The sequence below is a fragment of the Sceloporus undulatus genome, chromosome 3, assembly GCF_019175285.1.
Source record: "Sceloporus undulatus isolate JIND9_A2432 ecotype Alabama chromosome 3, SceUnd_v1.1, whole genome shotgun sequence".
Lineage (NCBI taxonomy): Eukaryota > Metazoa > Chordata > Lepidosauria > Squamata > Phrynosomatidae > Sceloporus > Sceloporus undulatus.
The window spans coordinates 218,315,348-218,340,274 of NC_056524.1; the positions used below are offsets into that span (position 1 = coordinate 218,315,348).

Here is a 24,927-nt window from a genome sequence, read left to right on the forward strand (position 1 = left end):
CATAGTATGCCAGAGTCTTAAAAGTACTGTAGAGTTCCGATTATCCGACATAAATGGTCCGACTGATCTTCGGATAGCCAAAAACGCCGCCATTGGGGACAAAAGTCCCTCCCTCCCTCCCTCTTTCTTTCTTTCCTTCCCTCCCTCCTTCCCTGCTTACTTCCTGAGTCCTGTTTGCTTCTGCCTCAGCTTGGTTGTGCTGGGGGGTGGAGTGTGCCGGGGCTGGGAGAGGGCTGAGGTTCCAAGCTGCAAAGGAAAGGACTGGGTACTCGGTCCAGTCCTCTCCTTCACGGTTTGAATTTCCTCAGCCCAAAGGGAGTCTGCAGACTCCCTTCAGGCTGAGGAAATCCAAGCCGCCAAGAAGAGGCCTGGACTGAGTGTTGAGACCTCTCCTCCACGCAGCTTGGATTTCTTCAGTCCTTCAGGCTGAGGAACACCAAGCCGCCGCACCATTATCCAGTGTCCCATGCTTTTTCATGAGTGTGCACGCGCACTCACATAGAACCATGAAACGTCAGATAATTCAGAAAGTCAGATAATCAAAGGACAAATAATCAAGACTCTACTGTAATATGAGGAGAGATGTATACCATATACCATCCTCCTTGAAAGAAGTGATTGTTAGACCGCTCTTGAAAAAAACCCTCCCTGGACCCCCTATACATGAAAAATTATAAGCCTGTTTCTCATCTGCCATTTTTGAGCAAAGTGATCGAGAGGGCAGTTGCTCTTCAGCCCCAAGTGGTCTTGAATGAAGCCGATTTTCATGATCCATTTCAAACTGGCTTCAGGACCGGGTATGGGGTGGAGACTGCCACGGTCGCTTTAACTGATGACCTTCGTCTAGCCATCAACAGAGGGAGCGTGAACCTGTTGGTGTTGCTGGACCTCTCAGCGGCATTTGATACAGTAGATCACAATATCCTTCTGGAACCCCTGAGAGAGTTAGAAATTGGAGGCACTGCGTTGCAGTGGTTCCGTTCCTTCCTCTCAGGCAGGTTCCAGAGGGTGATGCTCGGGGACAGTCGCTCTTCAAAAACAGAGCTTAATTGTGGTGTCCCTCAAGGCGCCATCCTGTCCCCGATGCTATTTAACATTATATGAAGCTGCTGGGAGAAATCATCCGTGGATATGGGGCTGGGTATTATCAGTATGCTGATGACACCCAAATATATTTTTCCATGTCCCAGTCATCAGCGACAACGACAGATGGCATCTCTCTCCTCAACCAGTGTCTTCAGGCAGTAATGGATTGAATGAGGGAAAACAAGCTCAAGTTGAATCCAGACAAAACGGAGGTACTTATGCTAGGGGCCCCCAAATCAGGTATTGGGATGCAACCCCCAGTCCTAGAGAGGCTCACGCTCTCCTCGAAGGACTGTGTTTGCAGTCTGGGGATGCTTCTTGACCTGTCGCTTCAGATGAGGAATCAGGTGAATGCAACGGTCAAGAGCGCCTGTTATCAGCTTCGGCTGATACGCCAGCTGCGCCCTTTCCTGGAACAGGGTGACCTCGAAACTGTAGTACATGCGCTGGTAACCTCAAGACTTTTATTTTTGCAATGCGATCTACATGGGGCTACCCTTGTGCCTAGTCCGGAAACTCCAGTTAGTACAGAATATGGCAGCCAGATTGGTCACAGGAACAGCAAGGAATGACCATATAACACCAATATTGAAGTCACTCCACTGGCTGCCTATTAGTTTCCAGGCACAGTACAAGGTGTTGGTTATCACCTTTAAAGCCCTACATGTCTTGGGCCCAACCTATCTAAGGGATCACCTGCTTCCATACAATCCACCCCTTACACTCAGGTCCTCTGGGAGGAATTTACTACAGCCCTTAAAGACCAGGTTGACAGCGACCTCCCAGAAGACATTTTCTGCCGCCGCTCCCAATTTATGGAATGGCCTGCCGGACGAGATCTGTCAAATTACCAATCTAGAGAGCTTTTAAAAAGCCATTTAAAAAGCCAGCAACCTTCCCTGAATAAAATACTCGGTCACGAATAAGACTTCCTTCCCATCTATTGAACTCTGCCCATGATGATTATTATTTGGATTAGTCAGATTTTAATATGTAGTTTTTTATCTTATACTGTTTAATCTTGTTTTAAGGGGGGCACACTGTATATATGGATGTATTTTAATTTGTTGTACACCACTTTGATTGCCTGGCAAAATGCGGGATAAAAATAAAAAAATTATTTTTATTATTTTTATTATGTCTCTGCTGGAGTGATAATAGTGTGCTTGTGTCTTAGTAAAACTGTGAGTTGATAATAATTTGAGGTATAGTTCTTCCTTAAATGCGTGTGACGCAATCAGAAGGTTGAATGTGTGTATTTGTTATATAGTTGCAGTGAAAGCACAACTTTCAAAGTTTAAATTCTTATAAGTACTCATAATTGGCTGAGTCAGTGTAAATTATAATTGAATCATATGTACTAAGAGCAAACTTAATTCTTGAAGTGTCATTCTTTATGTGTGGACACAGTACTATCTACACAAAACTGTTGAGGTGTCAACAGGATTGTGGAAACGCCAAGTTCTGTAGAAGTACAGAAATGTCCAGGCCAAAAAAAATCCTTGGCCAGTGGAGGAAGGGAAAGCCTCAAGGGAGTTAACAATATATGCAATGGTCATGAAATGCTGGCTGAAAGGGAGGGTAATGAATGGAAATGGGAATTGACAGGAGTATTCTGAAATTGGGCAGGGTTCCAATCAGCTGATCATGACCAGGAGCACTTCATAATGCAACATTTTCTTTCAGTTTCCACTTGTTGCTGTCTGAATAAAAGTACATTTTGAACCATCCATTCATATTTTATTGATTTGGATAGTGTGCATGCACTTAAGGCATTTCAGCATCTACTTGAAAGACAAATCTTTTCTTTTCTTCACTTTTTAGAAGGAGATGAAGAGGATGAAGCTAATAAAATTGAAGCTTTGCACAAGAGGAGGAACCTTTTGGCTGCCTTTAGCAAGCTTATAATTTATGATATTGTAGACATGCATGCAGCAGCTGATATCTTCAAACATTATATGAAGGTGTGGTTCCACAATTTGCTCTTTGCTTCTGATAGGAAGTCAGACTGTACCTTAAAATGTATGGGGTTGAAGTATGGGTTTCGTGCAATAGTGTCTTTGCCTTAATAGAAAGCACATGTCAGAGCACATGATTTTTGTTGACACCTCCTCCAACGTGTCAAGCCTTCTATTCCCTTTTGAAAAATTACTGCTGATTGTTGGAGAATCCTCTGGAACAGAACTAGGTAGGTCATGGAAAGCTGCAGTGGTGGAAAGAGAAATCAGAGAAAGTGGAATGTTGCAGCTTTTGCTGTTAGGAAACTTACAGTTGTAAACCGCGTAGACACTGTTAGTTAAGTATGAAGCAGTATATAAATGAAGCTGGGGTTGTTGTTTTTTTCTGCTAAAGCAAAAACCACAATTGAATACTGCAACATAGCGTTCTACAACATTGTTCCACCTCCCACAGATATCTGGCTGGATTGTTGTCACTATCTTATCTGCTCTGTAAATCTTTGAATTCAGCAACTTTTCTAGTAATGATTCTAATGGGAAAAGACAATATAAAATCACAAATGAAGGGTTCTTTTTTGTAACTGTCATGATAAAAAGTTAGGTTGTGCCCGTTAAAAGGATGCTTTTCTCTCTGTTTTAGTACTACAATGATTATGGAGATATCATTAAAGAGACATTGAGTAAAACAAGACAGATTGATAAAATTCAGTGTGCAAAAACCCTGATTCTCAGCTTACAGCAGGTAATCAAAATTTTATGTTTGATTACTACAATTCTGTGATTACAATGTAAGCCTGACTTTAGTTTGTTTGAATCATCACAGTATTTCTTTCTTACTCAAGAATATGGAAGAATGGGGGAGGATCAAGCTACCCTCTGTTGCTGCTGTAAGAGAGGAGTCTGGTATTTGAGGATTAGTTAGCCAGAAATTGTAGTATTGTGCACAGTGTTAGCAATGTCTGTAAACAGAAATGTAGCCAGGATTTTAGGAAAGGGGGGGGGTCCAGACTAAGTGCCACCATTATAATGGGGCTTGGGTGCAGCAGCACAGCAGCACACACCATTCATTTTTCTAATGGAAGGGGGGTCCGGACCCCAAGATTCCCCCCCCCCTTGGCTACGTCCCTGCTGTAAATTGAACTGTAACTTTTGAAACTAAGTTGAATGAGAATTGTTGTCTCTCTGAGGTTGTTCTAGAGCTCTGAATGATATAGCAGTCTTTTCTAAGTATTATATTCTGATTACCTAGCATCTGACACTGAAATGCATAATTGCAGAATTTAATTTGAAACACTTCAGTTGTGTTTAAGGTTTTAACTACTGAGTTCTTTCTCTAGTTGTTTAATGAGCTTGTTCAAGAGCAAGGTCCTAACTTGGACAGGACATCTGCACATGTCAGTGGTATTAAGGAGTTGGCCCGAAGGTTTGCTCTTACTTTTGGCCTGGACCAGATCAAGACAAGAGAAGCTGTAGCCACCTTACACAAGTGAGTAGCAAAGAATATATTAAAAGGCAGTTAATTTATATGATTGGGAATCACAGTAGTTTTTCAAATGGAAATTACAGTTGTGTTAGCAATTGTTCTATTGGAATGATAGCTGAGAAAAAACATACTGGAAAAAGTTGAAAATAACAGAAATTACAGGATTTCCAGAGTTATATGTCACTTGAAATTATTAAATCCAACCAGACTGCTCCTGCCCACTAGTGTCATGCAACAAGTTATCTCCTACTTGCGAATGCATATTCCCATCTGTATATCAAAAGACATCTAGTTGAGAAGTTGTAGTTCACTAGCAATTATTTGCATACAGACAGTTCCAGTTCAGTTCAGTTGCTAGGATTTCAATAAGTGTTGGAAGTCCGTTTGAAAACTACTCTCATAATAGCCATTACCAAACTAATAGACTAATGATTTGACCTGATGGAGTTGTCTGCACAGGCCAAATGACCTGATTTCCCCATGGCCTTGTGTCACCTAGTTTAGACGATACAGGCCAAAAACCCCATGGCAGGATCGGGCCCAGTCCTGCCTGTGCAGACACAGATCTGGATGAATAGTTCTGGTTTTTCACAGTTTCTAAGAAACTCCGCAGCAAAATCAGGCTGTTCAGCCCCCCCCTCCCCGTGCGCTTCTTACCTTTGCAGCAGGCGATCCATCTGAGAAGCCCCCTGTGGCCCCTCTGATGCGGAAATGGCACCTGGTCACATGGCAGATGGGACGACTGGAGGGGTTTCTCAGATGGTTTGCCCACTGGGAAGGTAAGGATTGGCCTTAGTTTCTGGATAGATGCAGGGATAGGTTGTGAACATCCACTCATCCCTCCGCTGATCCAGGAATTAACCCAGATGACCAGGATAGCGCCATCTGCTCAGGCCTGGTATGAGATGTTTCATATGCTGAACTAAGGACATTGTATGTATAAATGTTAGAACCAATGAGGCATAGTGGTTTAACTATTGGGACTATAACTCTGGAGACCCGGGTTCAGTTCCCTGCTCAGCCATGAAACCTACTGGGTGACCTTGGCCAAGCCATATGCTCTCATGTGGAAAACCATCCCAGAAGAAATATTGCTAGAAAAACCTCACGATACGTTCTCCACAAGTCAGACACAACTTGAAGGCATACCACAACAACATGTATAAATGCCTTCAGGTAATCTGTCAACTTATACCGACTCCGTGAGTTTCATAGGATTTTCCAGACCTAGCCTTGCTTAGCTTTCAAGATCACATGGGATCTTGTGTTTTAGGATAGTTAGGCATACCACAATATAAAAGATATATGCACTCATATGCATCAGTCCCTTCCAACCCTAAGAGTCTGTAATGCTAAGATCTGTTGCCATAAAAGCCCATTTCTGCGTTGCATCTTCAAAAATCTTCACTTGGTATTTTCTTTTAAATTTGTGGGATTTAACTAAAACATTTGACACAGTTTTTTTAAAAAAAAATCTATTAAGAAATACAAATGTAAGTCTGTAGCTGTGAATGACTGAGTCCTTTGCATCTTATTTCAGAGATGGCATAGAATTTGCCTTTAAATATCAAAATCAGAAAGGACAAGAATATCCACCTCCTAATCTTGCTTTCTTGGAAGTGCTTAGTGAATTTTCTTCTAAACTCCTGCGGCAGGACAAAAAGACAGTGTAAGTAATATTTTGTCAATTGTCAAGTGGCTTTATTGATGGTTGGGCATGAAGCTAAGAGTAGTGTGCCTTGTAAAAAGCCGCTCTGAGAGCCTTTAGGGCTGAAGGGCAGGGTATAAATACAATAAATAAATAATAAAAATAATAAAATTACTTTCAGTGATAATTTCTGTAAATTTAGAATCTTTGGATCTTAAAAATCACTATCCAAGGGAATTGCGGTGCTCCAAATTTTTCATCTCAGTGCTTGTGTTACTGCAGCACCTTGTTTCACACACCAAACTACAGGCAGCAATCATGTAGTTTTCCAGATGTTGTTGGACTACAGCTCGTATTCCTCACTATTGGCTTTGCTAGATAGGACAACTGGGAATTGCACACCGACAGCAGCTGGAGCCACCCCTGCTCTAAAGATGGCATGTCAAGTCCCAAGCACTCATTTCACTAAAGGCAATTTGGTGAAGCTAAAAAACGACTAACTAGCCTCAACCCTGAAAAAAGGCAAAGATGGGTCTGAGCCTCAGATACCAAATCACATATTTGATCCTGCATAGCATTATTTTTGACCATGTTCTTGTGATTAGAAAAGTATGCCTGTAGCACACACACACATCTCAACATACACAGTCACACTCAACCATCAAAACACAGAGATAGTACATAACAGATAAAAGTCAAATTTTTCTCTCTCATAATAAAACAAATCTAACTTGGAAATGGTAGCCTTTAGCCAGGTTGTAGATGATCCAGGTGGACAGGTGATGGCTACTAACTATAGAAGTTACACTGTGGTCAAAGCTACTTTATTAATGATGTTATCCTTTATCTTCTTCTTTCTTCCTTATTCCCCTCCCTCCTAGTCACACCTATTTAGAAAAATTCCTAACAGAACAGATGATGGAAAGGAGGGAAGATGTATGGCTGCCATTGATTTCCTATAGAAATTCATTAGTTACAGGTGGTGAGGATGATAGGATGTCTGTGAATAGCGGAAGCAGCAGCAGCAAAGCTTCTTCAGTGAGAAATAAAAAAGGCCGACCACCACTGCACAAAAAAAGAGTTGAGGGTAAGTATGGTTTTGAGGAATTAAATTATGCTATAGACCAGACTTAAAGTAGCATAAAATTGGACTTTTCTGTGACTTTATAATATTTAAATGTATCTCTTACTGAACTGATATTTCTTAGCAGATAACATCAATAATAGAGGGATCTTGTAGCACCTTTGAGACTAAGTAAAGAAAGAAGTTGGCAGCATGAACTTTTGCAGACTTAATTCTACCTTCTCAGATGCATCTGAGGAAGTTGACTTAAGTCTATGAAATGCTGCCAACTTCTTTCTTTAGTTAGTCTCATAGGTGCTACAAGATTTCTCTACATACAGATTCTACAGACTAACACGACTATCTCTTGAATTCTAACATCAGTAATAGTTACATATTAGAATTTCCTCAAACTGTTCCTAAAGCAGATATGGAAGAAGTAAAAACTACACCGTGGATCCTTATTTATCCTTGTGTGAATATGTGGCATTGATTTTATGTGAGTTTTGTCTTTCCACCTCTGTCAAAGGAGACTAGCACAGCTATATCTTTGAATTGTGTCAAAGGAGCCATTGAGACAGGGATTAGTTCCTGTTGCCATTTATGAAGGCAGGGGACCTAATTTTAGTCTTTTATTATGTTGAACTGTAGCTTTTCCTCAGTTTTCTTCCTTTTGCCCAGTTTAGGCTGTTCCTTCGCTCCTGTTCACTTTCTGGATGTTTTCTTCATGTAAACCTTCTTTATCTTTGCATCATCCTCTTACTTGGTTGCTTACCCTTCTTGGTTTATATGCATTCCCTATCTTTACTACTTGTCTCTGCCCCTTCTGTTTTTGAATCCTTTATTTCTTCTGAAACCCCTTCCCACTCTCCCTTTTATTGGTTGTCTCTCTGGGGAGGAGATACTCAAAGCCATAGCAGTATTAGTCTGGAAAATCAGTATGCAAAGGGATCTTGTAGTACCTTTGGGATTACTGTATATGCTCGTCTATAAATTGAAAAATTTAAGCCCAAAAATGGGCTCCAAAATCCTAGGTATATACAGGTCAATACGGTAATGCATCTGTGAGCCTTGGGAAAGCTGTGGAGAAGGGAAGGAGGAGAGAGATGAGAGAAATCAGAGATCTGTGTCCCCTTTTTGCAAGCCATCAGCCTTGGGGAAAGTTGTGGGGAAGGAACGGAAATTGGAGGTTTGTGTCCACATTCTGAATGCCCAGACTGTGACCCTTCGAGACCCTTTATACTAATGAGAGTGATTTAATTGAAAAAAAATCATTCAGATTTAGTGGACAAATTTGGGTAATGTTTCTCAGATTCTTTCCTTTGGTGAAGAAGGATGGAATGAAATCTAAATCCTCTCCTCCTATCATCATTGATGGGGTAGTTTCTACATCTTCACAAACACTCATGCCTTCAAGGCTAATTCTGTTAAATGGCCTATTTCTAAGAGCCAGAAATGTATAATCTTTCTCAGGAGTTAGTTCAGAATTCATCTGAGGAGGATATTCCAAACTTGCCTAATAATAAAGACATAGCTGCATGTAAACTTTCTGTATCTGAAGAGGTAGAGTTAATATTTCTGCCTTTCAGTTTTGTTAATTATTACTTCGATGAAGAAGAGGAACATTTTGTAATAATAGGTCATTTAATAAGAAGGATTTCCTTCCTCTCTTATCAAAACTACTAGCAGTCTTAGGTCTAATGACTGAAACTGAGATAGTTGATTAACAGCCTGGAATTTCTGTTACCACAGAAAAATGAAGGGCATCTAATTTTTTTTAAGGAAAAAAAAAATCAAGGGAGTTTCTTCTTCTGATTTTGAAGAATTTATTAAAGCAGATTGAGCAGTTTCTGTGTTAGGCAGAAGGAGACTAAGGCCCTATACAGACAGGCCAAAATAAAGCTGCTTCAGGTCACTTTGGAGGTATGGTGTTTCAATGATGCATGTGTCCCAAGAGTCTGGAAGCTGCACCAAAGCTGCACTCCAGTCCTTAGGACTGGAGCAGGGTTTGGTGCAGCTTCTGGACTCTTAGGATGCATGTATCATTTAAACAGCATACTTGCAAAGTGACTCAAAGCAGCTTTATTTTGGCCTGTCTGTATCAGGCCTAAGTTTTATATCTTCAGTCTAAGGCAATGGAATTTCTGAAAGATGCCTGTTTAAATGTGGCCATTACAGCTTTATTCTTCACACTTAAAGTGGCAGGTGTTTGTTTCACCCAAGGAGGAGGAAATTTTAAAAGAGCTGTCACTGCTCTAAAGTGGGCTGTGACATTTGTTCATATATCTTCTTCAGCCCCCAATAATCTCCAGTGCAGCCATGGTGTTGACAGAAAATTTGAGGGAATTTAGGGTTTGGATCAACAACATAGATGTGTTGTTAATGTTTATAACTTCTATGCCTTATACCATATATAATCCCCTTACTTTCAGTGTTAGACTTATTGGAACATCTTCAATAGCAAAGATATTGGTATGATTAAGATAGCAGAGTGGAGCCAATTTAAATGACTGGTCTTTGGTGGAGAGCATGTCCTTAAGACCATCACCAGGGAAACAAATGATAAAAAGAAAGGAATGCCCACAGTTCAGAAACAGAGAAATACCAGTTGACACGCTGTTCCTCTCCTTTTAGTCCCTTTTGTTCACGGCCTTTCCAGGCAATGCAATTCCAGATATTTTAGACTGGAAAGGGGTCGGTCATTCACATTTTGAGCTTAGACAGGAGCCATAGCACAGTCAAGGTCCCAGAGGTTAACCCCCTAATTCAGGGTGGGAAATTTTATGACTTTCCAAGTCGTGCAGTTTGTACTAGTTTATTGAAGATCATATTATTGTTGGTTACTTCCCTAAGGAGTCAAGGAATGCAAATTTATTCTCAGCTAAACAATGTTTTTGTCAGGTTCCCTTCTCTATCAAGAGTGAGGTCAGATGTTCAGCCCATATTATGAACTTAAAAATTTAAGAATGTTACAGTTGACAGTCAAATCAGTATTTCTGCTTCAAGAAAAGTGTTTACAGAAAATCCAACACTACTCAGTCAAGGACATATCCCCTCTAATCCTTTCCCTGCCTAGGGTTGCCATAATTCTCTACTAAAAACTGGGACAAAATGTAGGACAAAATTTAGACCAAAATATAGGACAACTGTAGGATAAAATTTAGTCCAAAATGTAGGACATTTAAGAAAAATGGAGATCCATAAATGTCCTATATTTTGTCCTACGTTTTGTCCCGGTTTTTAGTAGAGAATTATGGCAACCCTACAATCCCACTCCAAAGCAGTGATATGCCACTGTTCCTCCATATCATCCTAGCAAGTAATTTTAGTAGCTGGGAAAGTGGCGAATCAAATATGTACATAATTTTAATTATGATTGACAAGATTTTACAGACTGTATACAGTAAAGGTTTTAAAAATCTGGAATGGAAAATACAGATCATAACAGCTCATAAGCCCAGCAGTTACATTTTCTTAATGAATACCTTACTCTGTTCAGCTCAGTTAATACACTTGAGCTCAAACATCACTGATGCACCTACCACAAATACTACAGGAAAACAGTATGTGTACATATTGTACAAAGGCACTGTTTTTGTTTATGATCCACAGCAGCCCTTCCTAACCTGGTACATTCTGCATGGTTGGACTATAATTCTTATTGTTACATTATTTTAAAGCTTTTATCTTTCAATAAATACTACATTATTTGTCACTTATATAATTTTAATTGCTTATTACCCTGTGTCAGATGAGAATCTCGAAGGTTCGTGGCTGAATAGAAATGACACCATCCAGACTCCAGGTGCTTTACAGACACCACAGCTCACATCTACAGTGTTGAGAGAGAACACACGGCAAATTGGGGAGCAAATTCAGGAGCATGAATCAGAACCTGGATCTGAACAAGATTTTTTACACAAGTATGTACATATTAAATGCTTTTATACTGACAGGAAATTGTATTTAAAATACTGCTGAAATGAAAATTATGACAAAACCCACTTGAGCTTATCAAAGTATATATTTTTAAAAATGCAAACAAATGTAGTAGAACATTAGTAGAATATTAGAATACTAAAACTATAAAATCATGAGGTTCCGCAAGGGCCATCTAGTCTAACTCCTATCATGCAGAAACATAGTTAAGACCCTTCCATAGTGTTAAGTCTAGCTCCGTAACTGCTTGACATGAAGGGTTCTAACCTTCCCCCACCTGCTGTGGATAATTTAGATTTCGACTGCCATCAATCTCCACTAATATGACCAGTGGTCAAGGATGATGGGAGTTGTAAAACATATCTGAAAGGCGATGATTGTGAATGTGTGTGTATGCCTTCAGGTCCCCTGTTAACTTATGGTGCCCCCATGAAATTTATGGTGTTTTCTTAGGGATAGAATACTCAAAATTGGTTTGCCAGTTCCTTCCTCTGAAATAAAGCCTACAGCATCCAGTGTTCGTTTCCCATACAAGTTCTAGCCAGGGTTGACCTTGTTTAGCTTCCAAGATCAGATAGGATCTGGTGCCTTTAAGACATTTAGCCCTGGTAATAATATACTAGACAGAAAATACTGTTTCAGATAGTTAAGCATCAGAGATTTTGAACGAGTTAAGTACAGATTCTCCATGGAATACTTGTTGGTAAAGTAACATTACAGTTTTAATCTGATGCTACTATATTTTATGATTGATTATGTTTATATCCGATAGTTCACTATTGTCTCTGTGTATCACATACAAAACTTCTAAGTACTGTTTTTCAACTATATGGCTTAGTCCAGGCTATCTGAAATTCATTTCCCCATACAAGCCTACCCAAACTTTAGCATCTTTGGTGCAGGCCTTTCTCTCTATCCTACTACCCTCTGAGATTATTCTCCATGGCTGCTCTTAGAGTTCAGTGTTTCTCCTCTCTGTTCTCTTTTCACCAGTAGGCAACTGTCTACTTGTTTAAACAGATCTTCAGTGACGTGCAGCTAGGTGTGCTGATTTTAGCATTTAATGTGTTTTTCAAGCATTTTCATTGTTTTAATTTTTAATGTTATAAAAATAGTGTTTTAAATGAATGTCTACTTTAATATGGTTTCAACTTTGAACTCCATAAATGATTTGTTCTGTTTTACTTGTCTTGGGTAAATTATGATCCAGAAAGGCTGGATAAATTTAAATAAATAAACAAAGATTTGAACCAAAAGGGTAGATTGGGGGGACATTACAAAAAGTGAGTTGCTGTGGCTCTTTCCTACTTTTAATTTTTTAAAAAAAATAAAATAACATCAACCACTTCCTCTGTCACTAAAAGCTAGTCACTTAAAGCTAGTGTGTCACTAAAAGCTAGTCACTAAAGACATGATACCCAACAAAAAATGGGAGCCTATATCTGTGCAGTCACATTCTATATAACAAAATATTCAGAGAAATGTGATGGAAATAATTTATCTTGAGAACTTCCCTTGAAAAGAAGTGCTGCAAACCTGATGGAAGATGCAAACTGTATTACTGTACCTATTTGGCAGTGCTTATGTGTTGCAGGTATATTGCTATTATTGTCCCCAAACTGGTGAGCAAATTCTTTGATTTTAAGTGTTAAGAAAGTTAATGAAATGAATGTTGCCCATCTCCTCTTAAAGCCACCTGCCCAGTATCACACACCAAAAGCCTGTCTGGGGGATCAGGGAGTACTAAACAATGTGAGTTGGGAAGTTTATTGTGGAAGCAGAGAATCCGTTTCCAGTGTTCTAGAATGTAAACTCTTACATTTCAGTCCTGAGAGTAGGATCTTGTTGATTCATCCTTGTACATTACTTATTTTCTTTTCTTTTTTTTACATTGCCTAACCATTTTAGGCATATGTTTGTTAATAATACTAAAATTTAAATTTAGTGATCTGTTCAGGGTTTTAAAATGGTGAAACTGGCCTTCCTCATTTTTAATTCTATTTTGTTATCACATTGTTGTAACCCACTATGGATATGAATTCAAGAAAAAGTATTCCACAATTGACTTTAGAGTAGCATACATAGTTCTCCTCTTTCTTCCCTTTTATCTTCACAGCAACCAGGCAAGGTAGGTTAGTCTATGAAATTATTTTGATTGGTTCAGGATCACCTAAGGAACACGATGAGTGAGAATATGAGTTGAGGACTCTTTGATCCTAATTTGAAACTATCCAATACAGTACATGTTTCTTATAGGTAGTTTATAATAAGCCAAGTATGTCAGCTATCAGTCTGATTGATGAGTGACTTCATTCTTAAGTCCTCAGATGCAGATATCTTGGCTGGGCCAGCAGAAATTAGAAGACTTAAGTCGGAAGGACAGAACGGGAATGAACTACATGAAAGGAAGAAGTGGTGTAAGGCATGCAGTGTAAGTAGAGATGCTGACAAGAGTCAGGGATATACTTGGTGACTAATAATTGGGCAGTAATTGAATGGAAGTTACTCAGCTTCAATAACAGTAGCAACTTTATTTTCCTTTGTTTTCAAGGACTTCCTTGACTTGTGCCGCAGCTGGATTTATTTACTTATGAACATTTTAATTAGCACCTTAATATGGCTTTTCTTTTAATTCCAAAGCTGCTTACAGTAAATCAGGGGTGTTTAACCCCGGGGTCTAAGGACACCTATGGGGGTCCCCAGGAAAAAAGTTTTTTTTTTAATTTGTTCTATTGTAAAAAAAAATCTGTTACAAATCAGTCTATGTGAAGGAAATTTCCAGTGCACTAAAATAAATGTATGCAATATTTTATGTATATGTATTTATTTTTCTGGTACACATAAGATTCCTCATTCTTAGAGAAGTCATTGACCTCCTCCTCCTAAAAAAGTTTATAGCCATTACATTGATACCTATCCAGTATTATAAAACAAGTGAAAGTAGAGCCAGTGCAGTTTACCTTATAATCAGTATATATATTTTCTCTCTCCCAACAAGGCGGGGTCTGATGGAGGATGATGCTGAGCCGATCTTTGAAGATGTAATGATGTCCTCGCGAGGTCAATTAGAGGATATGAATGAGGAGTTTGAGGATACCATGGTCATTGATCTGGTCAGTAAATCTCATTTATAAATGCAGCTTTTGGGGCAGTTGAAGTGACTTCTAAGTGAAATGATGCAACTAAGAATCATTTCAGTAGTTTCCAGTATTAATTGGCACACTTTCCATGCCTTACAATCCCATCCCTACTTTCTTTCTGTCGCCTAATTTTGGCCAAACCATTTGTATGCTAGCCATTAAGTATGAGGTTAGAACTGCAGGTTGCAGAGTGCTAACCAGCTTCTGTATGGTACTGGTCAGTATTCCTCTACTTATGTCCATGTATATCAATTTTAAATGAAAATTGCCACTTAGAAGTACCACACAACCACTGGCCAACTCAGTCATCAACTTTAATTTTGGTTTATTTTGCCCATTAATAACTCCCTGAATTGTTTGTCTTACCTGTAATTGTATTATTCCTTCAGTAAGCTGATGAGCTTGTCTCTAATTCAAGGGGGGAATTGTTCAGTCTACCATATATGGTCAGCTCTCCATATCCATGAACTATTTATTCACACATTCAAACATCCACAGCTTGAAAATATTGAAAAAATATATAAATTTGTGAAAGCAAAATTTGATTTTGCCATTTTATATAAGGAACACCACTTTACTATGCTGTTGTATTGAATGGGACTTCTACATCCATGGATTTTGGAATCTACGGGGAGTCCTGGAACTAAACCCCAATACCAAAGTAAACTGGATTACAACTTGGCCAGTGGTGAGAAATGCTGGGGGCTGCAGTTAACATCTGGAGACCCACACAGTTCTCATGCATGATGTCATGGGAAACCCATCTGAAATAAGTATTGGAATAAATATTTCCACACATTGGATTGCCAAGCTTTGAAATGGATGCCGCATGTTAAGATGCATTTAATTAATTACATGTTTTCCTATTAGTATTTGAAACATTAACATCCATGTATACAGCTTTATGGCATCAGAACACCATTGTTTGAGCATTAGAAACTGTCGCACTTCTCTAAATTTTTACAAAGAACACTTGTTTCTTTGCTAGAGCGAGCTAGAATAAAACATGTTTCATGTTCATAAAGTGTATATTCATTACTCAAATCCAATGACTAGCTTTTCCTTTCCAGCCCCCCTCAAGAAACCGACGAGAACGAGCAGAGTTGAGGCCAGACTTCTTCGACTCTGCAGCTATTATTGAGGATGATTCGGTAAGCTTTCAGCTGGTGTTTTTGCCACTTTGAGTACTGAATACTTCTCCAGTGGGTAACTTTTTTTTCTCCATCATCTTTTCAGGGATTTGGAATGCCAATGTTCTGAAGTCTGGTGAAGACATTATACAAATGTGGAACTCTGTTCTTTAGAGCTCAAGGCCTATATACTGTGATAGCTTATATGAAAACCACATTTTTGATGTGATTTGGTTTGATTTTTAACCAAATGATTAAGGTCATTTCCTTTTTGTAATGACAGAGAAGAGGAGCTTCTTAATGAAACAAAGGAATATTGGTCAATCAGTCACCTCAGAAAGGCTGACCTACAAATCATTTGTTTCCCTGTCCTTGACAGTCCTAATACAGGTTCTTTTTCTGGATGGGGAGAAGCTTTTAAATTAAAACAGTTTAAAAACACTGTTCTACACGTTTTCAGAAAACATTGAATGAAAACAAAACTTTTTAACTTTATTTTTCTGCTGTACAACTTCAAAATGTTTTAACATTTGCCTTTTTATGTTTTAGAAGCTAGCCATTTTTATTAAATTTATGCCTGTCAGCCATTGACCAGCAGCAATGCTATCAGTAGGCCATCCTGGCTGGAGAAGTGTTGTTAAACACACTGGATGTGACTAGCAGTATGGTACGCTTCTAGATCTTCTCTGACCATTGAGAGCGAAATACTCTTACAAAAGAGGTTAGAAGTCAGATGTGTGCATCTCTGCCAAAAAGTCAGATTCTGAAAAGAAAAAAACCCAGATTTTATACTTCTGAGAAGATTTATTTTTATTTATAATAGGGCATAAAATAAGAGATGTCCATGAAGCCACTTTTCCAACAGATGCTGTGTAACATTCATTTTATATAGCACTAGGGGAACACACAACAGCACATTTTCTATTGGTACTTGTTCTGTGCATTTTTAGCAACTTATACCAGCAAATAAAATATTCTCAGTAAAATAAACCAGTGGTTCTACAGTAATCTATCTGCTGTTTCTACTACCTATTTCATGCCCTGTCAGACTTGAGGTACAAAAGCAGCAACTTTCCTATGAAGCATACATCACGGGGAAAGAGGGGAGGGGTGGGGAACAGTATTCACTTGCATTTTCAAAGCAATTTTAACTGTACCATAGAGGAGTGTTTAACTTTTCATGCCGTAAATACCCTTTTGTGCTATTTTTGTAAATTAATTTTGCCAGTTAGATTTACTGTATGTGCTGCATAGAAACTTGTGCTTAGATGGTGACGTTCTTAAGCTTACAATGGAATACAGCTACATTCTCAGTGTTAACTGTGCATTATTAAGAGTAATTATTGAATGATTTTTCTAAAAAAAGAAAAGAAAAGAAAAAAAAGCAGAACAATCCAAAAAGTAATCAGCTAATTCATTGTTCTAAGACACCTTCGTTGTCTTCAGTGATCTGGACTTTCATTCTGCTTCACTATTACAATTCTTCCTGGTAGCTGCTAATGTAGTTAAAGGACTGATTTCCCCCATTGGTGCTGAGCACACAGCTCCTGCTAATAAGAGCATCTGTGAAAATAGGGCCATAATAACCTTCTTTTTGGAGAATGAATGTTAGTGTGCTTGAAAGCAAATCTAAATTGACTCGAATACATTGCATCCACTTCAGAGATGTTTCTGTAGCAGCTGCAAAATAACTGTAATTTTTAAAAAAGATCCTCTAATGAATACAAGGCGCATATAATGCTTAGCTTTTGTGGAGACAAAGACAAAATTCAAACAAATCATGTTACTTTCATTTAGCAGTTGGGACTTATTCTCCTAAGTGTACAGTTCTCAAATTGTGATTGCCAAACTTTTTTTACCCACTAATCCTGTCATTCCTTCAAGGTAGCTGTTAGGAATTTTAAAGTTGCTAAATCACTGGGTTGTTGCTTCAGGACAAGTTATCTCAAGAAAGTGGTCAGGAATGGGCACAATAGCAGTTTAGTCTTGTGGGCAGAGTGGCATAACTACTGCTGAACTATGGCCACCTCAGATAAGCCTTGTGCTCCAGAGGCCCTCATATGGAAAATGAAGTTTTCATTGATCATAATAGAACTTTGCAAAACAAAAACCGTTTACAAGCAAGTTACCTCCAATGGGTTTCCCGTTCAGTTTGCAACCAATAGGTTTTTTTAATGTGTCTCCTTGATTGGTTTTGCTAGTAATTCTGTAAATTGTACATTTACAATATGAGGTTTTTTCCTTTTGTACAATTTAAAACTGATGCTTCACTTTTCCTTTAATAAACTCCTCAAAATCACATGTGCAGTGGAGTCTTTTCCACAAAAGCATTTGTAAAAGAGTGCTTTCACTTTGGTTTGTCTTCCACTAAATAGTTTCTTAGAGTGAAGCTCAAAAAGTTATTTAGTCCTAATGTCTGCTTATTTTAGTCCTAATATCTGCTTATATTGCTGTTTGCCCAGCATTCTGGGCTGAGCAATCACTGAGGTTTTTTGCTGTGGCTTTCTCTGGGGATTTTTGTTGTGCAATAAAAACAAATGTTTCAGTTCCTTTTTTAACCATGAATGGGATTTCAGGCATTCTTCAACACTGTTGCTATCCACCACTGGCACCTAGAATGTGTGCGTAAACAGCAGTCCAGAGAGGGTATGGAGTTGATATGAGAACCATTATGGAGGCCTGTGATATTTCACAATACACTCCTCTTGGCCAGCACTTATTGCTGCCCTGTTCAGTTTTGGGAGATGGTTTGTTTTGGTCTGTTTGTTTATTTAATATTTTTTTTAAATTGTTCCTGTTTTTCTCTTTTGGCCAAAGTAACATTCCAAATTCTATAAAACCACAAGTATCAAGTTCAGAATAATGTATTAAAGTGCTGGAACACTGGTAGATGAACTAAGTCATGATGATTTTGTGTTGAGGTGGTGATGTGCTGGAGTTCTTGACTTGAGGTGATGGCATACTGAGTTGAGAGAATTCTTGGTTAAAATGGCCAGAAACTTTATTCAGGCTCCCAGTTCATCTTCGTTTGTCCAAACTGATCATAAGGAGATCTTCCAACGGATCCGGTTTGCCATATGTGGGGGGGGGGGGTAATATCTTTTAGGGATGGAAGCGTTTGCCATTGTATATTAGACCGCAGTACAGGCTTTGACAAATTTAGTAAATGAACTGCCTTATCCATTTCTCCAGGTATGTTTTCTTTATCCTCTCTTCTGATGACTTGAGTCCTTGTCTCCCATGTATTCTAAGAATTGGGAATTGTTGAATTGGCATTTGGGAATATCTTGTGTGTGTTAAGTTTCCTTGGGTGATTTCTTTTGCTAGTAGATTCTTGGTATTCATTAAAAATGTTGATGTATAAAAGAGAGTAAATTCAATAGTTCTTCATAAAATACTTTTATTATCTCTAATGGTCTGCTTCCATTAGAGGTTTTTTCAGAAGGATGTAGCAGCTTCATTCTCAGGTAAGGGAATATATTCACCAATGGAAGAAAGAATCAGTAATATCATCAGTTTGATCATGAGCTGTTTTTACAGGCTTTTAAAACCCCTGACTGTATTTTCATCCTTGAATGATAAGTCATTAGAATGTTTGGAAGTTCTTTCATGTTTTAGATGTTTTCAATTCATTTGGTTCAACAAAATCCAAATTTTGAGAGAAAGTTTAAATATCAATATTCTTATATTTAATATGAAGTTTACGAACTAGAGATATTGAGCACTACTTGAAGCAACCTCTTTTCCCAAAGGGACCGACAGCTATAATAAAGAACATAAAATATGGACAGCAGAGAGGCTTCATAAAGAGTGTCACACGAAAGCCTCAAATATTAATGAAGTTTATGGTTTGCTATCACTTCATACTCTGAGAGCCTCTAGAGCTGAAACGTGGGGTATAAATACCCTAAATAATAAAAAATAAATACTTTTATAAATTGAGTGTGAGATGCATATTTGACTTGGAGATGTCATTTGGAATCTGCATCAGCCAGATTTATTTTGCCCTCAGTTACATCTTGTCCATAATCAGCTGTTGGTCTTAACCTAGATTAAATATACATAGGCAGATAGTCTTGCCCATCTTGTCCAAATTAATTATTCTGATTTTTTTAATTAAAATGTTTACTCCTGGCAAATAGTATTTACTATTCTTTTTGCATTAACACAAGGTGATGATGCATAAACTACTCACTGAAGATGCAGTAATGCAGATAATTCTGCTGGTTTGGGGGCATTGTGTTTCTGCCTTCAACTATATGTGATCATGCATCCATGCTCTCTTGTTTCTAACATACATAAAAACTTCATTATTCTTTCTCATGTCATATGTCATCGCATCCTGTTTTTAACCCTATTTTTCTGCTTAATCTATTTCATCTGTCTATTCCTTACCAATACACATATAAATGTGAATCAATCACTGCCTAAATTTGATCTCGGCTACAGTAGCATAGCAGAAATCAAATGGTCTAACCTGGGATTTGTACATATTTAGGGCTGCATAAGCACCCTTTTGTATAGCTCTTGTTTGTACTGAAAATTTATTGTAGTGTTACTTAACAAGTACAGAAGAATCTTGAAACAGGTTACTCTGGTATAATAAAATGCGATGATTTTTTTTCCAGTTTATATTTTCATGGTCTGTTTTGTGTATGTTAACTAGCTTGTTTATCACTATTTTTTTCTGAATGAATTCATTTGATACCAGAGGATTTCTTTCATGGCCAGATGTATTGCCACTGTAACTGATGAGCGAGTTCATCTTTACTGCCAAAGCAGAAAGCACATACTTTGTATGGAAGTCTAAACAAAGTTGGCTCAATCGTTTTAGTATATTTCCTTGTTTGTTAATACATACAAAATATATAATGTAAGTGCCATTTATTTCAGTTAGTCTGTTGGGAGTTACACTCTAACAACATCTGGTGGTCTGCATGATTCCCTTCTGGGGTAGATCAGATTCCATTGTTTGTATTTCTCCTATTCAGTTATATTCTCAACCAATTTATATGAATACACTTTTTTATATACAGGTTGAGTCTCCTTTGTCTGAAATGCTTGGGACCAGAAGTGTTTTGGATTTCAGATCTTTTTTTGGATTTTGGAATACCTGTATTTGCATATACATACATAAGGTGTTATCTTGGAGATGGATCCCAAGTCAAAACACAGAATTCACTCATGTTTCATATAGATTTTATATACATAGCCTGAATGTAATTTTATACAATATTGTGAATAATTTTGTGCATGAAACAAAAGTTTGTGTAGACTGAACTATCTGAAGACAAAGGTGTTGCTATCTCAGCCACCCGTGAAAAAGGTTTTGGTTTTTGGAATATTTCAGACTTCCAGATAAGAGAGACTCAACTTGTACTTCAGTTCTTATATTGTTGTTGCCATTCATACATCTAACCTTCACAAGTCCCGTTGTCCCTATTAGGAACAATGGGACTTCAAGTAAGCCCCCATACAACAGTGCAGTTCAGGTCCTGATGGGGAGGCGGAGGTGACCAAGGGTTGTGCAGGGAGTCTGGGGAAGAGGTAAGGCCTGAATAGGCGCCTTCGGGTTCCATTCTGAGCTGGTCAGAGCTGCTTGAAGAGGAGCACTGTCACCACCATTACACTCCTGGGGCAGCTAAGCTACGGTGGAAAGGGGGCCAGATGGCCGGGCCATGCTGCCCCCAACCGAGCTCAGCCAGAGGAGGAAGAGGAGAAGAAGGGGGAAAGGGTGTTATAAATAAACATTATTATCGTTATTGTGTTGGATGGAAATTGATGCAGTAGTGGAAGTGCCAGAAGAAAAGAAGTGTTGAGGAATTTATTCCTTCTTTTTTACAGTTTCAGAAAACAATGGGAGATACAAACCCATCTTGAATCTCAGGTACTTGAACATGCGGTATGATAAAAGACAAATTTAATTTGGGGGATTACATGATTTCAGTAGATTTAAAGGAAGCTTATCTTCATGTCCCAATGGCAGCAAGAATCTGAGACACACAATACAAATTCTGGAAAAGTATGGCTGTCTGCTAAATTAAGAGAAAAGTTATTTAAGGCCCATTGCAGTGTTATATAGGGGCTCAAATTGATACCATGAGAGGGTATCTAAGGCCCGTTCCACATGGGCAAAAATTACATACTAGGGTTACAAAAGGGCGTCCCTTCCCGACGCCCTAACCCTAGGACGTACCTAGTATGTACAAAATGGCGGTGCCCTATACACATGGGTGCTGCCATCTTGATGTCGTAGATGCTAAGTCTGCACATCGCGGTGCAGAAATAACGCCGCAAGTGCGCCATTGGCGCCTTGCGGCGTCATTACCGCGCCACAGAAAGAAGCCACTTTTTGTGGCTTCTTTTTCCGCCTCCAGGAACCCTCCCGTTTGGAGGCTGAGGCTTCCTGGTGGCAGAAACGGAGGTGCCGGCAGACCGCCCTTTTTGGGCAGTCTGTAAAGCGCCTAACTTTATCACAGGAAAAAAGAGAAAATGAAAAGGGACCTGAAGCAGTTAATGTGTTTCAAAACAGTAGACCTGATGCTATTAGCAAAGATAAGATTTCAACCATACAACTAGTACCTTGGGTAAGGTTTCACACCAGAGGTCTGCAAAGGTTTCTGATAACACACCAGAAAACTATAGGTCTAAAAAATACCTCAACACAAAACAAAAAATACTATAGGGTTTTGCATTCCAATCTGGGATGGCTTCATCTGATTGCTTGGACATTAAAATGAAATGCTTAAAAGCCCAAGGTTACTCTGATGGAGTAATTGGGACAATATTACCATCAAAGCAAAGTTCCACACACACAAATGTAACAGGACTTGAAAAGCATTCAAAGAATGGTGTATGAGCCATTCCATACAGGTGGAGCAGGTGCAGGTGAAGCACATATTGCAATTTGTACAACATGGTTTGCGGAAAGAATGAAAGCCAAACACTTTGAGGAAGCAAGTTGCTGCCTTGTCTATGATAATTAAGTTGGAGAGAAACTCACTGTCTACTCACATATATAAAGATTTTTAAGCTGTGCAACTTGAACATCTTTCCAGACAGTTCATAGGTGTCCAAGTTGGATTTATCTCTGGGATTGGACAGACTGTCAAGATTTCCTTTTGAGCCACTGAAGGAAGCTACTTGTGGTGGGTTACAGACCGCCATAAGGGACGTCCTCTTCCAGACGCCCCTACTCCTATTACGGACAGAGTCCGTAACAAATGGCGGCGGCCTTTCCACACAGCCGCCGCCATATTGATGTAGCGGATGCTGTGCATCCGCACATCACGCCCCAGAAGTGACGCCGTGAGTGCGCGACTAGCGCCTCGCGATGACTTTTCCAGGGCCCAGGAAGGAGCACGATTTCTGCGCTCCTTCCTCGGAGCGTCCGGGAGCTGCGCGATTTGGCCGCTGCGGCTCCCAGATGCTGCAAGCAGCAGTGGCGGGAGGCCACCGCATTTAACCCGCCTGTGATTACTTTAAAGTTGCATTTCTGGTGGCAATTCTGCATGTGGGGTTTCAGAGTTAGCAACGCCGTCAGTGAATCCAAACTTGTGTGTTTGAGGAGGAGAGGTTGGTGTTGCTGCTGGATCAATCTTTCAGAAGACATGTAATGTAGCTCATTGGACAGAACCAACAACATTGATACATTATAATTTGGACAAGTTCTGGTCAGAGCAGGCAGCATATGGTAGAACAGTGGTGCAGCCAATGGTTCAACAAGAGCAGTTTTAGACCACCCAAATGTAGAGACTTGGTGAAATACCAATATTAGTGCAGTGCTGCTCTGTGCCATCTCAAGAATAAGTGAATGGTTTTCATTGTTGAATTGTCATTCTGGGATGGCAGGAGGAGCAATCCACACACCCATTTTTTTTTTTAAGTTAGTGATAATCAGGGTCTTGTATGATTAATTAGGAGCCCTGGTGGCGCAGTGGTTAAATGCCTGTACTGCAGCCATTCACTCAAAACCACAAGGTTGCGAGTTCAAGACCAGCAAAAAGGGCCCAAGCTCGACTCAGGCTTGCATCCTTCCGAGGTCGCTGAAATGAGTACCCAGACTGTTGGGGGCAAATTACCTTACTTGCTAATTAGCTTACTTGCTGTTCACCGCTATGATCCTTGGAATAGCGGTATATAAATAAAACAAATTATTATTAATTATTATTAAGGATTAGGGAGCTTAATAACGATTTAGGCTAGGCAAGGCAGGGCTGGACAATAAAACTGGCGGGGAAGAGCTGGAGTTCTAACAAATAAAATTGAAAAAGAACATAGGCCCCTGAATCATTAGTGGGTGCACAGGCTTTAACCCAATGTTTGTGCATTGCTCCTCCTGCCATCCCAGAATGACAACTCAGCGAGTATCAACCACTCATTCTCTGCATTTTGCAAAAATAAACAATCATAGTAAGTTAAATATTTTTCAACTGTCTTAGCCTGCTAGGAATCAAACATGGTTCTTAGAGCATTTCTCCAAGAAGTATACTGCGAAAACTCTGAACAATCTTCTGGAAACTTCATACAAACTGTCCTTAAAGGATACAGAGAAACCCACTTAGTAATCAGCCACTTCCTAATCAAAACTGATGTAAAAAGGCTTATAATGAATAAAATGAATAACATTTTCAACAGAGAACTGTAAAAGCCTTTTTCTGATTAAAACAATATTTATGATTTCCATCATCCCTTGTTCATACCATGTTCTGCATAATCTTTATATCAGTTATATTAAAATAACCTCCCCACAGACAGATGTTTCATTTAAAGGAATGTAAATATTTTATTTCCATGTAGTGTACGGTTTCTGTTATAATATGCAGTGTTTACATTTCTGAATTATGTTCCATTTATTCACAGGTTATCTCATAGGATTTGGCAATTGCCATTTTAAAATTTATATAAAAGCATGCCACTGATTTCTCTTCAACGGCAGTATTCTCAGTGCACCTTATCTAAATTTCTATGTATTTCAGAAAATTTAAATCAACAGGCATACCTGGAGTCCACTGATTTCCCCCATATTTTATTTCCCCTTTCCATTAAACCAATTTCAAAGGGGAATGTTGGCATGCTTCTTCCAAGGATTGGATTGCTTTTTGCTGGCAAGCACTTCTAAATCGCGACAAATACGAAGTCGAGTAGAAGAAGGTTGGATGATGTCATCTACAAACCCTGTTAAACAGATTTTGAAATTAATTTCCACTATTGTGTAAGAGCATATAATTGAAGAATCAACTACAGGTTGTCCATATTAGCTTTTTAAAGGGGCTGATCTGTTTTAGTAAAAAGAATCCAAAAATACTTTTCCCAAGACACTGGGTCTGGCCCATGAAGGTCCAAGGAAGAGCAAAAACAGTAATTCAACAGTTGTCCATACTTGTTTTGCCTTACTGGAAATCATTCCATTGTGATTATCCCCTTCACACCAAAGAGGGAATGATGGAGTCAAAATGAGTGACAGGTGGTTAGTAACAG

General features: G+C 39.0%; 2 protein-coding genes across 4 annotated transcripts in view; one reads left to right on the forward strand and one right to left on the reverse strand.

Moving 5' to 3' along the window:
- Positions 1–17,746, forward strand: part of STAG1 (stromal antigen 1) — a 172,493-nt gene extending 154,747 nt beyond the window's left edge. For both annotated transcript variants that reach the window (XM_042457728.1, XM_042457729.1), the window contains exons 25-34: positions 2,911–3,050; positions 3,685–3,786; positions 4,382–4,530; positions 6,068–6,196; positions 7,057–7,262; positions 10,990–11,161; positions 13,498–13,608; positions 14,176–14,290; positions 15,388–15,468; positions 15,554–17,746. In XM_042457728.1, the coding sequence (XP_042313662.1) occupies positions 2,911–3,050; positions 3,685–3,786; positions 4,382–4,530; positions 6,068–6,196; positions 7,057–7,262; positions 10,990–11,161; positions 13,498–13,608; positions 14,176–14,290; positions 15,388–15,468; positions 15,554–15,577 (1,229 nt within the window). In that variant the 3' untranslated portion in view covers positions 15,578–17,746. The remainder of the gene's footprint in view (positions 1–2,910; positions 3,051–3,684; positions 3,787–4,381; positions 4,531–6,067; positions 6,197–7,056; positions 7,263–10,989; positions 11,162–13,497; positions 13,609–14,175; positions 14,291–15,387; positions 15,469–15,553) is intronic.
- PCCB (propionyl-CoA carboxylase subunit beta) overlaps positions 15,919–24,927 on the reverse strand; it is a 44,285-nt gene continuing 35,276 nt past the window's right edge. The window contains exons 15-16 of one of the 2 annotated variants that reach the window (XR_006102888.1): positions 24,449–24,624; positions 15,919–16,210 (exon numbers count right to left, since the gene is read on the reverse strand). Coding sequence is in view for 1 of the 2 variants with exons in the window: in XM_042457730.1 (XP_042313664.1) it covers positions 24,503–24,624 (122 nt within the window). In the remaining variant the exon portion in view is untranslated. Of the gene's footprint in view, positions 16,211–24,207; positions 24,625–24,927 lie in introns of those variants that run through there. The other variant, XM_042457730.1, reaches the window with a different exon arrangement.